Here is a 13,982-nt window from a genome sequence, read left to right as displayed (position 1 = left end):
TGCTCCTTTTCTCCAACTGGAAAACAGCAAAAAGTGCTGCAGCTATTCAGTCCCCTGGCAGGGGCCAGCCCTACTTTTAGTTGAGCCCTGCATGGGTGGACCATTTACAGACCCAGTGGTAGACACACCCCTCCAGAGAGCTCCCACTGCACTTAAAGTCCGCCTTGTATGGTCAGCTCCCTGCCTTCCAGAGCTCGTCTCCTGCTATGCTCTTACTGGCTTACCGACCCCTGGCTTCATCTTCAACACCCCAAGCTCATTCCCACCTTTGGGACCCTGCGTTTGCCATCCTCTTTGCCCAGAACATTTTTGCTCTAGATCTTCACAGACTGATGTCTTGCCATTCAGTGCTCAGGCCAAATATCACCTGTTCAAAGACACCCACCTCTTTACAAATTTACTTTATCCCGTCCCTTATTTTATATTTCTCTATAGCTCCTAGCATGGGTTTGTGTAAGTAAGCGTGAGTTTTACTTGTTGGCTTCTTGCCTGCCTCCCCTACTAGAATATAAGCCCAGTGAAGGCAGGGACTATGGCCGTTTGCCACCATGTGTCCAAGCAGAGTGCTGGCACTCAGGGGATGTTCAGTAAATGAATGAAAGAATGAATGAAGTCTGAACGGTTACAAAGCCCACTGACCACTCAGAAAAAGAGAAGCCATTTAGGACTGCATAGTCTGCTTGCTAGGCCCCGGGTCCCCTAGTCTACTTCTCATCTGCTGCGTGTTTGGGGGCTCTTATCAGTGTCTCTCTTCAACAGCTGGAAGGAGAAAGACAAGGTAAAAGGAGAGAACCTTTGCCAGTGGCCTCAAAGGCTTTTACAAGGAAAGGGCTTGATAGAAACTCAAGAGAAGTTCTTAATGTCTGAAGCCATTTTTGCTTCTCATATCCATTAATGAGTGGCTAATAATGTTTTATTTGCTTTAAAAGGACTACCAAGCTCTAATCATAGGGTTTGTTTCTTTTTCAGAAAGTAGATGTTAGTCCTGTTAATCAAAAGCTTTTGAATCAAGGTCATATGATTTCTAACAGATTATTTCCCTGCACAACATGTTTTTGTCTCATAGCAACAAATCGTATCATTAAAATCACTAAAGCATGTAGGCTAAATGTTTGATTAGCTGTAACTTTCATTTCTGAAATGGCCACCTGTGGTAAAAAGTTAGACTGGTTTATGTAGGTAAGCAGATGAAAATTACCCACCTCATCGATTTTAAAAATTAGGGTACAGATGATGTAGTCTTCCATGCTGTCCTCTTATTGTTTAAAACAAAGAAATATTGAATGTCAGAGGATCAATCATCCCATAAGCATCCCCTTTTGTAAGAGAAATTTGACTGGTTTTGTCTGAAATTTGGTTGTATGGAAAAGTTGCTAAATAAAAACTATGTTTATCAGGTCAATTAATATCTTTTCATTGCTCAAGTTTTAATCATTCTATTTCATTATTATGACCAAGGCTTGCTAGTTTAGTCAGATACTATAGATATAATAATGGCTAACATTTATTAATCACTTGCTACATGCCAAGTACTATTCAGGTTCCTATCTGGGATAATAGAGTTCGATTTTCTATTTTTCCTAAAGAAGTTTAACTCAGAATAAGAGGCAGGTTCCCCACCGTGGCCCTTGCATCCTTCATTTTCTAGCACCTCATTCTCTCCCTGCTCACCCTGCTGGCTTGCTTTGGTGCCTTAAGGACACCAAGCCTCACTTCCTTGACCTTCTCATCCTTTAGGTTTCGGCTCAAATGTCCACTCAAAGAGACATTCTGTGGCCACCATGTCTATTAGTGTCTGTTCCAACACCCAGTTATTTCCTTTACCGCACTTATAATTTGTCAGTTTGTTTGCTGATTTCTACTTCTTGTCTGTCTCTCCAGTAGACCGTGAACTCCATGAAGACAAGGACCATGTGTGTTGTGTTCACCACTGTATACCCAGTGCCAGGCAGGTGACCTGGCAAATATCTGTTGAATAAATTGATAAATGAATAGACAAGTCCTCTTTCCAAATCCTATTGGCCTCCCTCCTTTCCTTCCCTCGCAGACAATTAAAGATGGCCTTTCCAAGGCTTGACAAAGACTCTACTCATGATTAGGGATCACTCCTTTCCCAGGGAAGTAGGGAACAGATTTCTTTTTATTCATTCAACAAATATTTATTGAACCTCGACAACTAGGCGCTTGGTGAACAAAGACAAATAGGATACAGTTCTCTTGAGCAGCTCAAAATAAATGGAGAGAGAAAGAGAGAAAATGTGCGTGTCTGTGGGTGTCTGTTTTTAAACACAAACCCACACTAGTTAGCGTGTGAGAAAGGAGGCATGTGAGTCGGCAGCCATCTACTCAAGAATCCCCGCTCACAAATAACTTCCCTGTGGACTTGTTCCCTGTGCCGAAAATTCCATCGAGGGAGTTTATTCCGTAGGAGATGGAAGGTGGGTGGTGTGATAGACAAATGATTTGTTAGTTCTGAGGCAGTGTTAATCCCAAAACAAAAATGAAAACCTTGCACAATCATAAACGAGCGGCCAGTACTGCATGTTATTTGTCAATCCTATGATCCTCTTGGCCGGGGTACACACGGTCTTCATGTTACTGGGCTTTTACCACTTGGAATTTGTAAACCAAATCCCAAACGAGGTTTTTCCATTTATCAATCAAAACATTCTACATTTTTCTTCCTTATTAAGAATGGTATTAATAGAGTTTATGAGGGAGAAAATAAAATCTGATTTTCAAGCTGTTAAAAAAACATCATGATATAATGCGATCAGTTTAGCCAGAAAACAAAATGGCCAACATAAACTGTCACAGGAACTCCCACAGCTGCACGCAGCTGTGGTTCTTGAAAGGCAACTCCTTCTTTATCATTTCTTTCATCTGGTTTATTTTTTCTGCACTTTAACTGCGCAACTGTGCATGCATTCTAGCATACAATAATCACTTTTTTGGGTCCATAGGAGCAATGATAGGTGTGTACCCATAGTTTTATTTTATTCAGTCTCCTTGGTAGAGAAAGCAAAAATTTCATAATAAGGTAAGAGATCTTTAGACTTGATTCCTCTTTTTTCCCCCCAGTATATTTGCATCGTGGGTTTTATGTGATCGCATAGCCATGAACTCTATGCTGGTGACCTTCAGTGGAAGGATTCTGAGGCAGTAGGAGGCCGACTTCTCCAGAGGGTGGGGTGAGGAGAAAACACAGGCTTATTACCTTTCTCATTTTCACCTGCTTTGAAAACTTTTTTTTCCTTTTACATGAAAGGGGTGACCAGTACCCATTTTTGCTTTAACTTGCAAAAAGCTAAGATATGCCATTTGCATGGTGATCATTATTTATTTATATATTCATTAACGGGTAGGGAAGTAATGCTCTTCTAAAGCTGAGTAGAGCCACGTAGCCATGGTTTCCAACTGCACAAGCATCCCTTAAGTGAACAGCTCTTTTGAAGTGATTTTGTTGGCAATTAAGTGCAGTTATAGCCCTGACATGAAACTAAGCATTTGTACACCTGCTCTGAATGCTTAAAATCTGTGCCAGTGAGAGGAATCTGGAAGTAGAGGGGCACTCTGCAGGACTGGGCTGCAGGGTCCATTTAGATAATAACAGTAATAACTAAAAGCTGCCAGTATTGAGGGCTTACTACCAGCCAGCCACTTTCCTAGTGCCTTTAATACATTATCTCATTTAATCCTCACAGCAACCTTCATGAGAGTCATTGCTGCTGGAAGCCTCTTGAATATTCTGGGGCTGCAGTGCCCTGCAGAAAAACTATAAGCGCTCGGCAGCCCTCATCCTCTTCCCTGGGATTAGAAGCCCTTGGGAGCCAGGGCCAAGGCACACACAGTGTGAGTGAGGGCGAGCTCACCTTCCGCACACTCTCACTTCCCCTTACTTTTTTCTTTTCAACTTTTACCTATTTTTAAATTATGGAAGTAATACTTGTTTGCAGCAAAAAAAAAAAAAAAAATTAGCAAAAATATATAAAGTTAGAAAGAAAATATCCCTTTCTTCTCTTCATTCCCTGTTTCCTCCCCCATGATCACTGTGAACAGCTGGGGTGATCCTTCTAGACTTAACACATACATATAAACATATATAGTTTTTAAAAATTAGCACATGTGGGATCAACACTGCATTTCATGCATTTCAGCTTAATCTTTTTTATGTCAGAATGTGTATTTTAGTCTGTGTAACATGGGCCTAGCAGTCCATCGTATAAATAAATCACAAACTGCTTATCTCACCCCTTCTTCATAGGCATTGTAGTTGTTTTCATTTTTACTCTAATACAACAATGCTTTAACAAACATCTTTGTTCACGTATTTTTTTTTTTTTTTTTTTTTTTTGAGACAGAGTCTCACTCTGTTGCCTGGGCTAGAGTGCTGTGGCGTCAGCCTAGCTCACAGCAACCTCAAACTCCTGGGCTCAAGCGATCCTTCTGCCTCAGCCTCCCAAGTAGCTGGGACTACAGGCACAAGCCACCATGCACAGCTAATTTTTTTAATATATATTTTTTTAGTTGGCCAATTAATTTCTTTCTATTTTTAGTAGAGATGGGGTCTCGCTGTTGCTCAGGCTGGTCTCGAACTCCTGAGCTCAAACGATCCACCCACCTCGGCCTCCCAGAGTGCTAGGATTACAGGCCTGAGCCACCGTGCCCGGCCTGTTCACGTATTTTTATATGCTTATTTAATGTTCTATAGGATAGATTCCTACAAGTGAAACTGCCGGGCCAAAGAAGAAGCACATATAAAATTTTGATAGTGTGAAATTGCCTTCCAGAAGATTGCCTCAATTTACTCTCCTACCAAGAGTGACTGGGTGTATTCATTTTTGTATAATCCCACGAATGCACTGGCTGTTGCCCAAGGTTTTTATTTTTGTACACCTTATCTTTTTTTTTTTTTTTTTTTTTTTTTTTTTTTTTTTGAGACAGAGTCTCACTTCGTTGCCCAGGCTAGAGTGAGTGCCGTGGCGTCAGCTTAGCTCACAGCAACCTCAAACTCCTGGGCTCCAGTGATCCTTCTGCCTCAGCCTCCCGGGTAGCTGGGACTACAGGCATGCGCCACCATGCCCGGCTAATTTTTTTTTATATATATATCAGTTGGCCAATTAATTTCTTTCTATTTATAGTAGAGACGGGGTCTCGCTCTTGCTCAGGCTGGTTTTGAACTCCTGACCTTGAGCAATCCGCCCGCCTCGGCCTCCCAAGAGCTAGGATTACAGGCGTGAGCCACAGCGCCCGGCCTGTACACCTTATCTTTAAAAAGTTTGCATTTCTTAAATCTAGTGATATTAAGCTTAGTTTCGTATGTGTATTGGCTGTTTGTGTATCTTCTGTGAATTACCCCGGTCTCCTGTCCAAGTTCTCTCCTCTCTTTCAACACCTCTCTTCACTCCCAGGATCCTGGACGTATCCTCGCAGAGGGTATAACACAGAGAGCAAGGGGAAGGCAACCGATGAAAGAAAGGAGGCCCTGAGATAATAGAAACAAGAAGTGTTCCCACTTGGGAGTGTTTGCCTTTTAAAGCAGCCTGTCCCGAGGGGCAATGCTTACTCTAAAGACTGGATTGCTAATGGCGCCATTTCAGGTTTCAACAACAGGAAAAATATTTTCCAGTGGGAAGGTCTTCATGGTACCCTTATTTTAATATTGAGTCAATGCTTTTTTGTTCTATTACAACAAGGCTTTCTCGTGTTAGTAGGTAATGTCAACTGCTTGGGACTATATCACAAAGCCTTTGACTAAGTATTCATACTTCTGCACGTTAATCTAAGGAGTTAATCAGAAATGCAGATAAAAATTTATGTGTATGTTGTTTGTCATAGCATTGCTTATTGGATCAGAAAACTGGAAACTTTAGAATGTCCAACAATAGAGAATAGGTTAGTAACAATTTGGTCTATCCATTGATGAAAAATGATGCATCATTTTTTTTTTTTTTTTTTTTTTGAGACAGAGTCTCGCTTTCTTGCCTAGGCTAGAGTGAGTGCCATGGCGTCAGCCTAGCTCACAGCAACCTCAAACTCCTGGGCTCAAGCGATCCTCCTGCCTCAGCCTCCCGAGTAGCTGGGACTACAGGCACGAGCCACCATGCCCGGCTGATTTTTTTTTATATTATATATATTAGTTGGCCAATTAATTTCTTTCTATTTTTATGGTAGAGACGGGGTCTTGCTCAGGCTGGTTTTGAACTCCTGACCTTGAGCAATCCGCCCGCCTCGGCCTCCCAGAGTGCTAGGATTACAGGCGTGAGCCACCGCGCCCGGCCGATGCATCATTTTTAAATGATGCTAGAAGTATGATGTCATTGGAAATTATTTTAATTTTATATTAAATATATAGGCAAAGAAAAAAATGCTAGAAGTAAATGTGTCAAGATGATAACAAGGAATTATATTTGGGTGGTAGAAATAAGAATACTTTTAATTTTCTTTTTTGAACTTTTGGGCATATTTTAGTTTGGGGGTTCACCAAATATTACTGTTACGATCAGAAAAATTATCTTCTTTTTTTTTGAGACAGTCTAGCTCTGTCACCCAGGCTAGAATGCACTGGCATGATTATACACTGCAACCTCAAACTTCTGGACTCAAGCAATCCTCCTGCCTCAGCCTCCCAAGTAGCTAGGACTACTAGCTAGGACATTTTTCCATAAATACACCACCATGCTCGGTTAATTTTTAATTTTGTTGTAGAGATGGGTTCTCACTTTGTTATCTAGGCTGGTCTCATACTCCCGGGTTCAAGTAAGCCTCCCAGCTCAAGTGAGCCTCTCACCTTGGCTTCCAAAGTGCTGGGATTATAGGTGTGAGCCACCACACCCAGTCCCTCTCCTTCTTTTATTAAAAAAAAAATTATGAATTACTATATTGCTTCATTCACTTTAGGAAGCTTTATACAGAGTGTACAAGTACCAACACATAAACTTGATTACAGCATTTGTGATTATTTTTTATCGTTTATTTTAAAGCTGGGCATCAGGTCTTTGGGCAGACTCTACTTACACTATTTGAAACTACTTTTTGTCCAGTGTTTATTTGCTAGGAAAAACATCACATCTCAGAGTCCTGTGTTTCTTCTGTAAAGCCCTATTATTATTTTCCAGTGGCCTCAGCAGAGATTTAACATTAAGAATGCTGATGGACCTTTTATCTCAATCTAAGACTTTATTACTTTCAGAGAGGCTAACTGCACTGATGCACATTATTCATTCACTTGGAAGGAGTTTATTGAAAGTCTAGTATATACCAGGCATTGTGCTAAATGCTGAAGAATTATGGATTGCAAGCAGAGTTTTGCTGATGTGCAAAAGCTTGCAATCTGGAAGGAGAGGAGACAACTATATCATTAGATGCCATAGTGGTGTCAAGTGTCCCAACAGAGCCAGAGCACAAGGGAGACAGAGGGCCTAAAGGACAGGGTGATCTGAGGTTTCCAGAGGGACACTTGAGCTAAATCTTAAAAGATATATATGCTGGTGGCTCACGCCTGTAATCCTAGCACTCTGGGAGACCTAGGCGGGCAGATTGCTAGAGGTCAGGAGTTTGAAACCAGCCTGAGCAAGAGCGAGACTCTGTCTCTACTATAAATAGAAAGAAATTAATTGGCCAACTAATATATATAGAAAAAATTAGCCGGGCATGGTGGCTCATGCCTATAGTCCCAGCTACTCAGGAGGCTGAGGCAGCAGGATTGCTTGAGCCCAGGAGTTTGAGGTTGCTGTGAGCTAGGCTGACACCATGGCACTCACTCTAGCCTGGGCAACAAAGCGAGACTCTGTCTCAAAAAAAAAAAAAAAAAAAAAAAAAGATATATATGCTGGTAGCTGTATAACTTTGTAAATATACTAAAATCCATTGATTGGTACACTTAAAATGGGTGAAGGGTAAACTTTCCAGCGTGTAAATTAGATCGAAATAACACCATTAAGAAAAAAAGATATATACAAACTGGGTTGAATGCACAAGAGGGGAGACCACCCTGGGTAGAGAGAGGAGCAGGGGCAGATGAATAGAGATTAGGGACAGCGTGACAAGTTAGGGGCCTGCCAGTCTTTGGGTGTGGCTGGAATGTAGGGTAGATGTGGACAGCTTAAGTCTCCAAAGGGGTTTAAGCAATAGAATCACAGGAGTGACTTAGTCTCCATGTAATGGCATGAATGCAGGAGTCTCAGTGACACTCTGGGCACCTTCTGGGCATTTTTTGTTTTGTTTTGTCTGTGACTAGTAGCCCTTTCTCTGCCAAGTCTAAGATGGGAAAGAAACATGAAGAGAAGGAAGAACCTAGGTGCCTAAGAATTGGAACAACAGATAAGTTTTCTAGAAATCCTTTGGGTCATCTCCTTATCTCTAGGCATGTTTCAGTGAAACTAAGCCTGACAGAGGAATCTGTTTTGTCCTTAAAGTTTCCTAGAGAAGGAGGTTCCAAGTGGGACAGGCTTTAGGCTAAGAAAAGCATCCTCTAAAGGCCTCTTGCAAATCCAACCACACACGAGAAGCCCCCGTGAGAAGGAGCAGGCCCTCCCTGCGTTCTGGCCTGTCCGCTGGTCTAGGGAGGGGAAGCCCTGACGCGAGACCCTCGTCTCCTCCGTCACCCAGCCCAGAAGGAGCAGAGCAGGTAGAGATCACTTACATGGCCGCTGCTGATCGGGACTTCCGGGACAGCGGTAATGATAGTTCCACGGAGCATGCGCGGGAGGATTGGGAGGCAGCACCTGTGCACACGCTGCGTACCTCTGAGGTTCAAACTGATGGCACTCCCGGGACCGCAGCGGTCTGGGGAGGTCCTGGGGGTAACACATGGAGGTGAGGGGCAGGGGCCTTTCCAGCTGCCGGATGCCCAGGACATCCTGGGGCTGGGAATCATAGCCCGTGTCTATCGTAGGCAGATCCAGGGCTGCCCGGCTCCTGTGGGGCTGGGGCCGTTGCACCATCTCTTGGCTACTTCCCAAGGAGTCTGCTGAGGCATTAGGTAAAGTTTGGTCTGATTTGTTTGAGTCATGACCAGTGTCAGGAGAAGCTGCTGAAAGCTGAGAGCCCAGCCATTGATTACGTTTTTCCATAAATGAAAACTGATGCTCTGCGGGGAGAGCTCCAACCGCAGACTCGGACGCAGGCTCGCTGGCTGTAGAGCAGCCTGACGGAAAATCTTTGCCCGGGTCTGGGTGTCTCCTGCAGAAGCTGTCTTCACTCTCTTCCAGAACTTTCGTGCGCAGGCAGGTGACCTGCTGGGACACAGGCCGCTGGGGATTTGCAAGTTTCAGGGGTGGGTAAACTGGAGAAAAGTCTCCCGGGGAATAGTGAGGGGCTTGGGCTGCAAACAAGCCGTTGGGTGCCATGTTCCTTATGTTTGGAGCAGGTGGTTCTGATTCCTCTTCCAGGGAATATTCTGGGATTGGTTTCAGCAACTGACTTGGGTATGGCTCTGATTCATCAACCTCCACAGGAATGCTTCGGTTCATTCTACTTTCTGGAACGAGAGAAAACATGCCAGGGCCTCAGAAGACAGATCAATTCTTGGAGTCCCTACTTTATGACCTTAAGGGACCTCGTTCAGGATGTGGATTAAATTAGCAGTAGTGTGACACCAGTGTGCTTGCAGAGCCCCAATCACATAAAACTGTTTACTTATTCTTCAGGCAAGAGCACTAATGCTTATTAAGATATTTTATCTGGAAGGCAATTCAAAGAATGTGGCTGGACCATCCTGTGGTAGAAATCATTCACCAGCAAGGGGAAAACACAGATGAAAATCAGCTGCTGAGTACTGAGGGAAGAGAAATTATCATAATGTGGGCTGCTCGTGTGTGTTTGGAATACATGATGAAATAAATCTCAGCAACTGATACGGAATGATCTCCAAGATATATTAAGTGATTTTTTTTAAAAAAATGCAAGGTGCAGAATAATTTTGTGTTCAAAAAAATGAGAGGGGAATGTGTATGTGCATGTTCCCATGTGTGTCTCTGCTTGTGTAGGTGACACATGTGGAGGACTCACAGACATCGGCACACTGGTTGCTTTTGAGTATGGAACTGAAGGGGGAGGGAGAGGAGTGGGAGGGAGAGATTTCATCTTTCAAGCTTTTAAAATTTTGCTCCATTTGACTGCTGCCTAATTAAAAAAATAAAATAAAAGGCTTTTAAAAAACAAACAAAGAAAGCCCAAGTATAAAACACATTGGAAAAAGAAGTCACAGTGACATTTTCCACTTAGGTCATCTTGAGGACTTAATTCCCTCCGGGCGCTACGCCTGCAAAGAAGGTGGCCACAGCCATCTGTTTGTGATGCCACAGTTGAACTAGCAGGGCTCGCTAAACTCGCCTTTAGCCCACGGTCCAGGCAATATTGCCTTTATCTATAAAAATAGAACTCTTAATCAACCTCACAGAAAGAGAGAGAAAACGACCCTCCCTCTTCATGAAGCTGGTTGAGACGATGCTTCGGCTCAAGGGGAGAGAGGAGGCAGGGAGGTTTGCGGAAGGCTGCAGAGCAGGTGTCGTAGCAGAGCAAGCCAGCAAGTGAAAAAGGAAAAAATCCCAGAGCCTCATTCTGTGGGAGGCTTTGTCCATGGCATACTTCAAATGCCAGAGAGAGAAAAGGGATTGTGCGTGGATTGTTAAATTCTCCCTTTGGACCCATGCAGCACTGCAACCGCAAACGTTTACTGAAGGCTTACTGTGCTTAAACTCACAGAGAACCTAAATTATTGTTGTAAGACAAGTCTTGAAGAACGTGAATTCACTTTCTCTTGCTCCCTGTAGCCAATCCAATGGGAACATGACACCACGCATTTTGAAATGCTCCCCCTTTGCAGAGGTGGGGACAGCAGTTTGCTCCCAAATGTATTCTCACTGCCTATAAAGATACCTCTCTGCTCCCTGCCAAATGCCGAACTTCTCTCAGCCCACTTGGTATCCGACTCACCCACCTGCTGCACAACAACCCTTGCACTGTTTTCTGCCACAACAGAAACCCCCTTCAGTGTCTAACGTCTGCCTGGCCCTCCCTCCTTCCCCAGACGTCCCCTGCCCTGCCTGCCTCCTCTCCAGGCTGTGCACACCCTCGCTCCTTGGCTCTGCAGAAAAGAGAGCTCTCCCCTAAAGCGATTAGAAATCACTGAAGTGAACAAGAACTAACCAAAAAAAAAAAACCCCAAATATTTTGACTTTTTATTACTTTAAAATGTTCACCATTGTTTTCCTTTCTTACAATTTTTTGCAGCTATGAAATTGAATATGCCGTACAACACGCGCTTCAGCTGGTCAGGAGACAAAAGCGTTTTCTCCAGGGCTGGCTGGGCGCTGTGTGATCTCCTGCACGCATCTGCGGGCCCACAGCTGAGCGGGCGGCACAGACAGGCACAACGTGAGCCAACTAGCAGGAGGGGCGAATTCTGTCCGCTGTGTCTTGTCATGGGCTTCATTTTCATCGCTTGCCCTTCAGGTACAACTGTTTATATTATTCCTGCATTTTCAAATGTAAATACCCTAGAAATGCTTCTCTACCAAAAAAAAAAGTTTCAAATTCTACTCTTCTAGCTGAGGGGCCTTTGGGGGCTTGGAAGAAGCTAAAAAAAAGAAAGAAAGAAAGAAAGAAATCGGTGATGAGTGTTGTCATCTCATATTACAGGGAAACTGAGGTCCATCCTAAGGTGGGGATTCTACAGTTAAACTGGTCTGAAAGGGAACAGACAGCCCTTCAGATGACAGTAAATAAACCTGGCAAGGCCATGAACAACCTCTTAGTAAAGCTATGGGATTGGTAATCTTTAAAAAACAGACCCTGATGTTTGAAACATGTCACTGTCAAATACTCAAACAGCAAGTAATTGCTGAGCCCAAGTATGTGCCCAACTCTATGCCACGTGTCCTCCTTCTGAGGTACAAGCTCAGCTAAATATTTTTTATTTGTTAAATATCTATAAGTGATACAAAATTCAAGAGCTACAAAATGGTATACAGTGAAATGCAATCAAAATTATTTCTAAAGACATATAAAACATTATTTCCACTTCAAGTTGTTTACCATTCAGCTAAAGAGAGAAAATTAACAGAGAGAAAAACCAAAGGCCCTACCTCAGGGCCTTTGCATGTGTCGCTCCCGCTTCATGGTACACTAAATTCCTAAATTCCTTGTTTGTTTATTGCCTCTTCCCTTCCTCCAGAATGTAGACATCATGAGGGCATGATTTTAGACTGTTCCATTCACAGCACTAGTCTCAACACCTAGAACTGTACCTGGCACACAGTAGGTGCTGAATAAAGGTTTGTTGAATGAAAAAGTGATTGATGCCTATTTCAGAGAGGGGACAGATCCACATAGCTGGAAGGATCACTGACAGTGAGAATGTCAGGCTCCATGGGGGCAGCAAGGAGTGTCTGGTGGGCCTAGTCCTCAAGGTTCTTAAAATAATGCCACATGGGTGGGTGACCTTCCTTCTTCTCTTTTTTCCTCTCCCAAATATTTATTAAATGCCCACTATGTGTCACACCCTCAAGGTAGGTCTGGGGCGTGCCTACGAGGTCCTGCCCATGGACAGGGTTGACTACAGCCCTCACTTGGCCAATAAAAGCAGTTCCACCAGCCATTGTGATAGTAGCATCTGCTTTTTGGCTCCAGGCAGGGAGGTGCTGGTCTGTTCATGCATCTGCAGAGCTTTGGCCGGAATGAAAGAGGGTGGGGCATGCCTGCCACTACTACATGGGCCCCTCCCAGCCCCAGACCCCTGCCAGGACTGGCAGGATGCGCCCAACCCTGCCAACCCTTCCAAGCCAGTCACAGAGAACAGTTACACACGAAGCCATACCAGGGAGCCAGAGGCAGAGTAGTGGGTCATGTTGAAGAGGGCAGTTTTATCTGTTTTAATACTATGCATTGTTAAAAAATTGGTCAGTGTCTCACCACTGCTAAGCATTTCCATTTTCCCCTGTTTTCTTCCAGGCCTTCTCCATACGCTGCCCACGTGGTTGTAACCCTGGTGTGGCCTGTGCTCCAGTCCCTAAGAGAGGGTGGCACCTGGATTGAAGTGGAAAAGCCCTGTTTTCTGGCCATGACCCCGGAAGAAAGCACTGACCCCTGAGGGTGACAGAAGACCTGCCAGCTGGGGCCCTGGAGCTGTAGTGCTGGCAGTGCCCTGGGCCGTCTTGGGCTCTTCAGCACTGTGACAAATACCTGGGAGACAGGAGAGGCTGGAGGGCGAGGAAAACCAGGGGAGTTTCTGGTACAGAAACCCCCTCCGAGGCTCCTGATACAGAGGCCCAGGCCCCCCACCTAGAAACTCCGAGGTGGGCCAGGCTTCCCCATGTTATTGTCTACGCCCCACCGGCAAACAGATTCTCTCATATTTTGCTAAGGGGGATGTAATCTGTACAATTTGGCAATAACTATCAGAATTTAAAAAGCTTATGCCCTTTGACCTAATAATTTCACTTCCAAGAACCTCCTCTACATAGATATACACATATTGTGTGAAATGAAAGGGCTATAAAAGCAGGCAAGGCAGCAATGTTTGCAATAGCAAAGACCAGAAACAACCCACATGTCCCAAAGGTATTTTGTATTTTGTTTGTTGTTTTCAGGATAGGGTCTTTCTCTGTTGCCTTGCATAGTGGTATCATCATAGCTCACTGCGACCTCAAATTCCCAGTCTTGAGTGATCCTCCTGCCTCAGTCTCCCAAATAACTGGAACTATAGGTGTGTGCCATCATGTCCACCCAATTTTTGCATTTTTTATAGAGACAGGCTTTTGCTATGTTGCTTAGGCTGGTCTTGAACTCCTGCTCTCAAGCAGTCCTCCCGTCTTGGCCACCCAAAGTGCTAGGATTATAGGCGTGAGCCACTGCACCCAGCCTCTAAGATTTATTTTTAAGTTACAAAAAATTAAAGAGTGAAACAGTGTGTACGGTATGCCATCCTTTGTACCATGTAAGATTGTATATGCATCTGTCATCTTGTAAGAAATGAGGAG

General features: G+C 44.0%; 1 protein-coding gene across 2 annotated transcripts in view; it reads right to left on the bottom strand.

Moving 5' to 3' along the window:
• The window catches only part of TRAF3IP2 (TRAF3 interacting protein 2), a 39,770-nt gene that overhangs the window by 19,286 nt on the left and 6,502 nt on the right, over window positions 1-13,982 (bottom strand). For both annotated transcript variants that reach the window (XM_012753069.3, XM_012753070.3), the window contains exon 2: window positions 8,645-9,481. In XM_012753069.3, the coding sequence (XP_012608523.1) occupies window positions 8,645-9,473 (829 nt within the window). In that variant the 5' untranslated portion in view covers window positions 9,474-9,481. The remainder of the gene's footprint in view (window positions 1-8,644; window positions 9,482-13,982) is intronic.

The sequence above is a fragment of the Microcebus murinus genome, chromosome 5 (assembly GCF_040939455.1).
Source record: "Microcebus murinus isolate Inina chromosome 5, M.murinus_Inina_mat1.0, whole genome shotgun sequence".
In the NCBI taxonomy this organism is placed as follows: domain Eukaryota; kingdom Metazoa; phylum Chordata; class Mammalia; order Primates; family Cheirogaleidae; genus Microcebus; species Microcebus murinus.
This window is presented reverse-complemented; position numbering and strand designations above follow the sequence as displayed.